At 36.3% G+C, this 11,417-nt stretch overlaps 1 protein-coding gene across 2 annotated transcripts in view; it reads left to right on the top strand.

The window, feature by feature from the left end:
- Positions 1-5,647: 5,647 nt before the first annotated feature.
- The window catches only part of plg (plasminogen), an 11,737-nt gene continuing 5,967 nt past the window's right edge, over positions 5,648-11,417 (top strand). For both annotated transcript variants that reach the window (XM_035679152.1, XM_035679151.1), the window contains exons 1-9: positions 5,648-5,732; positions 5,934-6,054; positions 8,427-8,562; positions 8,675-8,781; positions 9,235-9,349; positions 9,441-9,580; positions 10,165-10,285; positions 10,399-10,517; positions 10,807-10,969. In XM_035679152.1, coding sequence (XP_035535045.1) covers positions 6,006-6,054; positions 8,427-8,562; positions 8,675-8,781; positions 9,235-9,349; positions 9,441-9,580; positions 10,165-10,285; positions 10,399-10,517; positions 10,807-10,969 — 950 coding nt within the window. In that variant the 5' untranslated portion in view covers positions 5,648-5,732; positions 5,934-6,005. The remainder of the gene's footprint in view (positions 5,733-5,933; positions 6,055-8,426; positions 8,563-8,674; positions 8,782-9,234; positions 9,350-9,440; positions 9,581-10,164; positions 10,286-10,398; positions 10,518-10,806; positions 10,970-11,417) is intronic.

Below are 11,417 nucleotides of genomic sequence, written 5' to 3'. Positions count from 1 at the left end.
ACCCCCCCCCCCCCAAAAAAAACGATGTGCATCTGAGTCTCGATAACCAGTGCAACGATGACGTTACAGACAAATTGCCTGTCATTAGGTATTATTCTCATCTGCAAGTTCAGATTTAATATTTCTCTGCTATGTCTCGTGAAGCTCTTTTGGCTTTTATCACCGCACTCAAATCATGTAGTGTTTGCAATAGAGTGAGGTCCACACAGATATACGGGACAAACTGAATTCTGTATTGATTCAGGAAGGCAGAGGTTCTCAACATTTATTAGTTACAGTTATTTGTCTGCATTATGTACAGATACATAGGCTTCCTTTTTGACAAATTCTGTTTATTTTCCCTACTGCTTGTCTCTTTTAGCTTTTTGGTTGCTTTAACTGCTTTTATATTTTAAATATTAATCTAAGCTTTAAAATTAACAATTTCATTGCAGTTTGTTTTAATTAATTAATATTTGTTTTATTTATTACAATCTTCTTGCTGCAAAACCTTCCCACGCATGTTTGTGTCAGAACTCAAAAGTCTGATCAGTAAGAAACAAGAAAACTGTAAACAAATCGACATACTATCGCAAAGTAAAAGACCAATACACGATTACACAAATACAAATTATTAGTTTTACTTTTGACATTTCTGCTTGATATTTTATATCATACATATTATATTAGTTTAAGTGTTGTATTATTTTTTTTTAATCAAAGATGTGTTTCCAAGGTCAGGATAAACCTTAGTCCTAATTATATGGGTAATTTTATAAAGGTATACCTATTACAACACATATTGTCGAACATGATTGTCTTTATACAAACCTGTTTATAACATTTATACATACTGTGCACTGTAAATGCAATGTATAATATATATTATATATTAACTCAGGTTCTATTAAACCTTTCATTTCACTTGTGGTTTATTTTAGTTATTTTAAAAAATATGATGGTTTCATACAGCTTTTTAGCTTTTAACAGCTTCTTTATTTTGTACTTTTCCATGGTCTCGCATTTCCTGTCAGTAAAACATATTTAAACTTTAAAAAAAAAGGATATTAAAGGTGGGGTATGCGAACAATCACACAGCAAGTAATGTAACTTACATCAGCTATGTTGTGGATTACCAAACTGACGCTAAAGTTGCTGCTAACATACAGAGAGGACGAGACTGTCTCATAGAGCCAGCACACCAGCTACAGACAGCGGTACTCTCAACCCTCCTGTTACTATAGCTAACACAGAAAGTAAGCTGAATGTCCGTGGTCATTTAACGCTACCTGACACACAAATCCTGGCTGGAATAGTGTTGTGTGGCTCGATCCACTTTCTGATTTACAGAGCCATTTACATACAGAGAAGGGACGGGCTGAATTTGACAAAAAAGTAAAAAAATAAGGTGGATTGGATTAGAATCGCGAATCTTGAATCCCAACCACAACCTTCAAGCAATACTGTATTTTCCATCTCGACAATGTGCAGGGCAGATGAGGAAAAAAGAGCATTGAAAACATTATTCAGTCCTCTAATGAATAAAACTTAGTATAATATTCATATGTGGTTATCAGTTCAACTTATCAATCTGCAGTCTGTATTACTACAACTAATAATACACTGAGTGCATGTTAAATTTTTGTTTGACCTTTCTTTAAAAAGGACAGTCTCCAGAAATTGAAATGTGTTTTTCAAGGGAATTCTGGCCAAAATGGCAGCATAATTACACAAAGAACCAATAGTCACAGAAGGTAAAAGAATAAAAAAAAAAACTGTATGTGAATTCAGAAAACTGTGTGAGCAAAAAACAAAAAAATCACAAAGAAAAATGACATGAAACCCTGAGTGATGCGGCCACAGAGAGCAGCCATTCTTCCCTTCTTAAGAAGAGAGGGACATCTCTAAATTGAGGTCTGACAGTGGGATATTGATTGAGCTGCGAACCTTGGACACCACAGAGCCCACATCTCTCACTCGCCATCTCTGTGTGAAGTATTGTTGTGGTCCCACTTTATGGAGCGGACTGACCTTCAACTTGCAAGAACATACTGTAGAACAAAACCAATAGATTTAGTCGATCCGTGAAACAATAAGATGGGTTATTATATCAGAAAGTAGAAGCTTCATAGAGAATAATATTTCTCAGAACATCCGTCTGCTTTTGTTTGGAAAAAAAGGGACAAGGAAATGGCAGGTAGAAATAATAATAACCTGAAATTGGTACTTAAACTGAAGAGTTGGTTAAAAGTCCATCAGAAGGATTTTACATTGAATAAAATCTATATCTGCAGACCATTACAAAGAGGGTGGCCAAGGTTGAGCCACAGATTGAAGTAGAGTCACACACAAATGCTGTAGATCTAAAAAACATCAGTTTGGCTATATATGTCACTGTGTACCGAAGACATTGTTTGTCTAGATATATTTATGATTTTTTAGTCACATAAAGAATCTTGTTTGGTCTCAGTTTTTGCTCGGGGGACACCGTTTTATTGCCTTATTATCCCAAGTGTAACCTGGTCAGCAGCCAATCATGTGATTTTTACCGTGACATATGATATCCAGCAGTACGCTGGAGGGAAGGGAAGCCCAAAAGTGCTTTGTTTTTGAGATACCCCTAACAAAGTTGTAAGAAATGTTTTTTATATTCTCCAATGTCTCCCATATATGAAATGTATTCTTCTTTAATTGACATTGTATTAATGGGGTGTGTCAATAATCTAAGTAAATTAAAACCAGGCCAAATGGGGATGATACACCTGAACTCATGTAATGTCATAATGCAAACATTGATTAATTCCAAATTTGGTCTGGACATGGGCAGGGGTTTCCCCTATATGTCTGAAAAACAGAATGTGAATATCTTGATGTATTGAGGAAATACAGAACTACAAACACATAAGTACAATAGGAAGAAATATCAAATTCTAGCTTCTATGATGAATGTATTTATTTACTTTAAGGTAGCTTTGGTTGGGATAGTCCCAGAAACACCAACCAGGGTTGGCTAGAAAGGTGCTGAATCCAGTAATATATAATGTGTAACTGTAGCAGGTATGATCAGTGGTCTACATTAAGAAATGTGATCTCAAAATTAAATGGCCATACATCTGAGTCTTAATACCCAAGCTCATAGTTACTGGATCTAGGTGAGTAACCTCCATTCTGAGGAAGTGTTGAGTCCCTATAAGTAGGTCTAGACTTACTGTATTTGAAAAGTGTCCTGAGAGAAGTTTTGTTATGAATTGGCACTTTGCAAATAAAATTGAATTGAAAAATTTAAATTCTTAAATGTACAATATGTAATTTCTGCCACTTGGCGGTTCATCGTTCAGGAGGTTTCTACCACGAGCCCAATTATCCACAGAGATCTCCTTATCTTCAAAACAAACCGTCCGCCAAACATTTTAACATGAAGCTGCTTTAGTCTGTGCTTTTACCAGTTTTAATAAGCGGGTCAAAGGATAACAAGAGTGGAAGTTTATTTTGCTGTTAGTGCCTCACATACTTTATCTTATAAGCCTATGATTAAAGTTTTGTGATGTATCATTTTCCAAGATTTAAAGTGTAAACGCTTGTAATATGTTTCTAATAAAATAGGCCAATGCCAAACTCTGTCATACAAACACATTTTTTTGTCTTTTTATATTTGTGTTTTTTGATCAAACCGTGATTTTCTTTTAAAAATGGATTGTTAGTACGCAACCTTTGAACAAGGCTAAACAAATGTAACTATAAAACACGATTTTGAACAATGCTGAACTAATTTTAAGTATAAAACAGGATTTTGCTCTTCCAACAGAAACACTGAAAAATGTAGAGGTACTCCGGAAGCCCCTGAACCCTCTGACCCATCAGAATTACTCAAATCGTATCATGCTGTATGATAGCCATTCATCACTGTGGCCTATTGTTGAACACAAACTGTCCACCAACAGTGAAAAGTTTATTGTAACTGTGGATATCATCATCAATAGTTCTATCAAACCTCCTATCTTTTTCTATCTGTTGTCCTCACTTTCTTTTCACGCGCAGTAACAATGGTGAAGTTGGAGAGGAGATGGAACATTTCTTTCTTTTTAAGTACAGCTCCTCAAGGTTGGTGATCAGTAGCACCCTCTGCAGGCCATTGTCAAGTATTACGTAGATTGTAATGTGTTAAGACTTAGGCCAGTGATACCAATACAGTAGCAATAGAGGGGGTTTTTTTGTCCTATTTTATGGTTGAAGAAGGACAAAACACAACAGGTGATACAAACGTGACAGAACAAACATAAATTGAGGCAAGCTTTATAATACAAAGACATAAGAGAGGGTGCTAAAATGGTGTAAGTTTGTTAGGATGAGAGATTTGTGTGTGTTTGAGGTTGATAGACAGGAAAGCATTTAAAGTCACAGTTAAACTAAAAATATAATACATCAATAAAAGGGGGAGGGGGGGTGGAAAAAAGTGGAGGAATACTCCAAGTAATTGCAATGGTGGTAATAAATCGAAAGAAGCAGACAGATGTTAGGTAGAGGTGTGTATCTGTCAGTGGCCGATCGAGATCCCTGAAATGTAAATACATTTAAAAGAAGTTTAACCTTTCCTGAAATATTTTGTTTCAGTATCAGCCTGCTGTGTAGTCACATTCATGCACGTAGTGAGTACATACATCCATGTTTAGTAAGGCGCTAAAATGTGATGGCAAGATAGTAAGTGGAGGTAAAATGAAAGGCTCAAAAACACTTCAATCGTGGCTCCAAACAGCTCCATTCAGGATTCAACAGTCAACAATAAATACTCCTATTAGAATAAACCTGCCTCGTGTGTTGTGTCTGTCTGTATCTGAATAGGGTCAGACTACAATACATTATTTTACACAATGTAAAGATTTTAAGAAGTTTAAGTTTAACACTGATCTACACTATACGTGGAGGATAATAGTCATGGGTGTGATACCTGTGACTAAAGTGGTCATATTTTCTAAACCCACCTTTTGCCATTAGTTCCAAGACTTTAGAAAGACTCATTATCATTATTCAAGTCTCTTTTGAAGACTTACAAGCTATATTGTATTAAGTAGCTGGGATTCTTCTCTATATTGTACTAGTTTGGTTAAGTTTGTTTCTTAGTGGAAAAAGTATTCAGCTTGGTTTCTTAAGTAAAAACAGGAAGTAAAAATACTCAATTGCATGTTAATGTCCTGCATTCAGACTCTTAATTTAGTAAAATAAGTAGTATCACTAATACTGACACAATTTGCCTGAACAGTTGCTGTCCCATCATGCACCAGAGAGTCTAAAGTAGGTTGTTTTGTAATCACATGTTTGCAGTTGAGGACATTGGTCCCTTTTAGCTGAAGATTAACTATATATATTGATCTCGTTTGATCTAGATCACATAGCATTTATTAGTAGAATGAGAAATGGAGTATTACACTATAACATACAAATGCATTACCCTTAAATATTCCCCCAGACATGCAACAATTTACTTACGTTATAACACTTTAACGCCTCACGGGACATACAAATGTTCTTAGCGTGGATGCAAATTCCAGTGAAGTGATGAAAAGAAAGAAATGGCATGTTGATAAGAAATCAAAGGTCACATGGTATCAAAAGAGGTCAAAGCTCATGAGCAGTCTCCTAAATCTGTTGTAGCTGCAGAAAAGCCACAGGATAGGTCGGTCCATCTCAACACAAACGAGAAGCCTCCCAGTTGTCTCCCTGCTCTCCAACTGATGGTGTTTCATAACTGGAACAAGGTAAGAATAGTAACCACACGGTGCATTCAAACATATTTAATAATATACCAGAAATGATGAAACTCTGTGATATAGCAATACAACATTTGGTGTTCCAAAATCTCCCATAAACAAGGTTTATGACCTGTAGCTCTTTTGACGTCCTTGTCAGGCCAATGATTGACTAATGCTGTCCTATTTGTCTTCCCAACACGCTAAAAGGAGCCCAATAATATACCAGGAGGTACCTCGCTGAGTTAGTCAACTATGAGCTGCTAGTATAAGGGCCTCGCCATGGACCTTAACAAAGTAGCTTTTCTCCTGGGAGCCCTGCTCTGCACTGGTAAGATATAATGGCATCTTTGAATGATAATTATGAATAGTTCTGCAACTATATAATTGCTGCGAAATACAAAAAAGTAGGACAGACAATACTGTGCTAAACCGTGAGAGTGCCAGGGCAACCCTGTCCAAGTTGATTAAAAATGTTCTTTCAATGCTTTTTTCATCATTCAATCAAGCCGGGATGTATTAAGAGACACGTCTGGATGCACATAATACAGATTTTATTCACTTTGTGTCTAGTTTACATAGTTTGGAGGCAGCTCTGAAAGATTGGGAAGCAGAGAAGGTCAGAAACAGATTGAAAATAATCCTTCTGAAGGGGCGACACAAAAGCAAATTTCAAGTTCATCTGATTCTCATAAAATCTGTTTTGTTCTGTTTGAATCACATCAAAGCAATCACATTAAATGCCTGACAGTCTAGGGTTTTATTGGGTCATTGTATGTATGTATTTTGACACCTTCAACAACTCCACCTGCCTGACTGAGTTTTGTCAATGCTGCAGCAACTGAGGAGCTGAATACTACCTATACACAAATATCATATATGGTGTACCACAGGGTTTAATTTTAGGTCCTGTTCTTTTTTGTACATATGTCTACACTTGACTTAACAATAAGAAAATATGACAATATGAGTTAAGTCCGCTGCAGCTACCCAAATTATAACCATTTCCAGAAGAACCTTTTGGGGCATGATATCAGATTTTGAGGGAAGAGTTAGAATTAATATTGATACCACTCTAATGTTTGAAGCTACAGCTAGGTGATGCTTAGCTTAGCTTAGCATAGAATGAAGACTGGAAGAAGGGAGAAACAGCTATCCTATTGCACTTTTATATTGATTAAACAAATTAGACACAACGTGTTAATTAGTGAGCTTTGGAGGTGCTGGTAGGCAGATTTGTTTTATCTTAAACAGAGCCCGGCTAGCTGTTTCCTCCTACTTTCCATTTTTATGCTAAGCTAACCTACTGATGGTTGTCACATTCTTATTTTTAGCACATTAGAATGATCTTCTTGTCTAACTCTCAACAAGACAGTAAATTAGCATATCTCCCTTTAATCAGACTGTTTATGCTAGACTAACTCAGTCAAACTGGCAATATAGCAGTAAATTCTTAATTTCCCTTATTCTGTGCTGGTTTGATGAGGATAAAATGCATTTCACACAATTCAAAGTCTGCAACCCTCAGACTGATGCCATTCGGAGCAAAGACATTCATGTGATTAAACTTATATCCCAGAAACCAAATCTAAAGTCTAAAACAGCTTTACTAAATCATTAATGTATAAGTTAAATGATGATGATACTGTTTGGGAGTCCAAGTGTGAGAACAGTAAATATTCTGAAACAACAAAATGCTTTTGTGTTTTCAGTGAATCTGATATCTGTGACTCACCTATGAGCGGACAGTTCAAGGTTACAAGTGTAACAAACACAATGTGACACAATTCCCAATCATGCAGCATGTTATAAATCAAACAACTCTTGACCTTTTGTTCATTATAAAAACCAAATACTTACAATAGTCGACTTATGAATCAATATCTGAAGCCTTTAAAATATTAAATTATTTTAATCAGAACTTAATAGGAGGAAAATCAACTGTTATTAATAATTCAGTCTTTAATTCAAGCTAATTAGGTCAGAACAGTGGATTAAATTACAGAATATGAGGAAAATCTACATTAACATTTTATCATGTCTTCCATTTGAAAAGTATATATGAATAGCCTAACATAAGTTTGTGTATGTACAGTGTGTATGCCCATTGGTGGGTTTACATAGTTTTTCAATTTTCTTTAACCCTTTAACTAATTAAAGTTTAAAATGTTGCATGTTCTGTCAATAAAATTGTGTGTAGACTGTACAGTTCGAGATAGTTTAATAGTGTTAGTAAGTACTTATTTTTATACTTAAATGTACTACAAGGAGTTTTCATCAGGTTATGAACCAATCGTTAACCTACATGAACAAATTAAACCATCAGCAAGAGGCTTGGCTGTTTCTATGTAGTTTATTCTTGATGCCTGCCACCAATTCAGTCCAATCGAGTCAGATTTCCCCTAAAAATCAGACCAAACAAGTTGGTGGTAACACTACTGCATTTGTCCACAGGGGCCACCAGAATCAACAAACAATGAAATTGTCTTGTAGCTGCTCTAATTGTCTCCCCTTTATTCCTAGATTACTTTTCATTGTTTAATATTTGAAAATGTATGTTGAATTGATGATTTTATTTTATTTTTATAACTTTGTTCTTGTTGTTTATTGAGCTTGCCTGACATTCTTTCATTAATCCAGTGAATGATAATTAATGCTCTGTATATTTGACAATGAATTGATAGTTTTTGTCTCTGATTTCAGTTAGTGGTACTGAGGTGGATGGATACTCCAAAACTGAAGGAGCATGGATCCTCTCGCTGAAAAGACAACAGTACAGCGCAAACACCGCAGCTGAGTGTGCCATCAAATGTGATGCTGAAATAACCTTCACATGCAAGCAAGTTCACACTTTTATAATCCAAACTTTTTCATTTTCTCTGGTGTTATAATTTAACTTTTGCATTTAAGGCTCTGCATCCCAACCTGACACCTGCACTGTGTTTTCACAGGTCTTTCATATATATTGAAAAGGACCAAGAATGTTGGACAGCAGGAGCAAACTCTAAAACAGAAACTATCCTGCGCAGAAGCAGCACAGCTTTATATGAAAAAAATGGCAAGTCCTTTTGTCTGTTTATTACAAGTAACCTCTTAGTAAGTCTCTTTTATTGTATTATGGTGTCCTTACGTTGTCTATATGAAAGGTCTACAAGAGTGCACACGATGCCCTAGTTTACATGATATTTTTAAGCCTCCATTACATTGTGGTTAATGTTTAGCCTATGTTGCATGATCAGTGATGTTTGGACAGGAAACACTGCAAGGAGGTGATGCACGTTGAACACTACTGGGACTCAGATTTTGGGGATGAAACATCACTTTAGTTGGAATCAGATAAATGATTTACTCAAAGAATTGTCTGACTCATTCATCCACCAGAGAATAATTACATTATTGTACTCTGCAGTGCACTATACAGTGAACTTCTCAGCAAGCATTCCTCCAAAATACATAGCAGGTTGAATTTATTGAATCATAAAACATGTTGACTCTTTTGTGTATTGTCTAGGATACCTCCTGGAGTGTGTAAATGGAATAGGAACAGATTACAGTGGAACAAAGACCAAAACGAAATCCGGAAAGATATGTCAGAGATGGATGGCAAAATACCCACACAGGCCCAAGTGTGTATTCACATATTATGATGTCGATGTACATATTACATCACATCCTTTAATAGTCTTTATAACATTTATCTCAATGTGTCTGCTGCAGCATCACACCACAGACCAATCCTCTAGCAGGCCTGGAGTCTAACTTCTGCAGAAACCCAGATGGAGACAGTGGGGGACCCTGGTGTTACACCACCGACCCCAACACCCGCTGGGAACACTGCGAAGTATCGAGCTGCACTGGTAAAAAAAAAAATTTTATTGTGTTTATATTTTTAATATGTGTGTATGCTTGTACGCTTGTTGTGACAAAAAATATTGCTGCTTAAAAAATCATTTAACTTTCACAGTCCACCATTTAATTTTAATTTAAGTGTCCAAATTATTCTTCAAAGGCTTCAGCAAAAGAAAAATAAATAGTATGTGCAGAGCATTTACAAATTTTTTTCCTTAACAATCCAAGAGGATGAAGGTAGATCTCCTCCTATTTATCGATCAGTCGATCCCAGGCTTCAAACTAGAGATCATGCATGTTTGTACTGAGACTTTTCCTCTAGCGCCACCTTGAGATTGTCACTTATGGTTTTGAGTGAAATGTCTTCACAACTAATAGATGTATTGCCATTTAATGTGGTACATACATCCATGCCCTCCACAGAATGATTTGTAATACAATTTGACCAAATTTCTGCAAAAATAAAGACATTACCTTGAACTTCAGCTGTAGCAGTGTGTATGTATACACTCATACAACACACATGAAGTAAATGTATAGGCAATATACAGCAAAGCGGTATGCTGATGTGTCCATGCTTGTTCCTTTATAGAGGAGTGTATACACTGCAGTGGTGAGAACTACAGAGGGAAAATCTCCACTACAGAAAAAGGCTTCACCTGCCAACGCTGGGACTCCCAGAAACCTCACAACCATGGCTACAACCCCAGCGCGTAAGACTACAGAACAGCACATCAATCTATCAATTTAACACTTTTTAAAAATTAAATATTGTTTTTTTGTGCTGAGGATTTTCTTTTTAATGTTCCATTGATGTTTTCTTTAGACTTCCAGGGAAGTACCTGGAGGAGAACTACTGCAGAAACCCAGATGGAGACCCCCGACCATGGTGCTTCACCACCAGCCCATCCAAACGATGGGACTTCTGTTCCATACCCCGCTGCAGTAAGTCCTCCTATTTTAATATGCTTCTTTTACTTCTTCTAAAATGCCATATAATATATATATATATTATTTTGACATTGTTACAAAATGTTTTCATTAGTGTATAATCAGTAATCAAAGAAAAAGAACGTAAACAACACTATAAATATAAATATATTGCTGTCAGTATGAAGCTACCTTATCAAAGTATTCACTTATACATATTAAATAAGGCCCTATGACAACATTGGTTGAATAGGAACTATTTAGTCATTTGTATTTTTTCAGTCTTTTCATCTTCTGTACTCAGCGTCCGAGCCTCCTACCATCATCCCAGAGATCACCTGTACCACCAGTGAAGGTGGATCGTATCGAGGCACGATGGCTGTGACAGAGTCTGGCAAAACCTGCCAGAGGTGGTCGGCACAGACACCGCATAAACACAACCGCACGCCAGACAACTACCCCTGCAAGTAAGAGCAAATATGATCCAAAGATTTTGTTTTTCATAAAAGAGGGACCTATTCATTTGACATTTACTCCATTTTCCACTGTACACTAACTGCCTAGCCATCTAACCAAAAATCCATTCAAAAAACCCACTGACTTCGAGACAAGGGAAGCTTTGTTGGTGAGGAGGAGGATTTTAAATTCTATTCTGAATTTTACAAGGAGCCAGTGCAGAGAAGCTAATACAGGAGAAATATAATCTCTTTCCCTAGTTCCTGTCAGTACTCGTTCAGACATCCAGGTTTTTATGTCCTTAAGATATGCTTGTAATTGATAATTGATTAATTTCATCAGGCTTGGTCAATAGATATAACTGCGTATCATCTGCATAACAGTGAAAGTTAATGGAGTGATTCCTAATAATGTTGCCTAAAGGGAGCATATATAAAGTAAATAGAATTGGTCCAAGTA

This window comes from Morone saxatilis, unplaced genomic scaffold, assembly GCF_004916995.1.
Source record: "Morone saxatilis isolate NCDOM2014 unplaced genomic scaffold, NCSU_SB_2.0 Contig7, whole genome shotgun sequence".
Taxonomy (NCBI): domain Eukaryota; kingdom Metazoa; phylum Chordata; class Actinopteri; family Moronidae; genus Morone; species Morone saxatilis.
The sequence above is the reverse complement of the archived record's forward strand: the minus strand, read 5'-3'. Positions and strand labels throughout refer to the sequence as shown.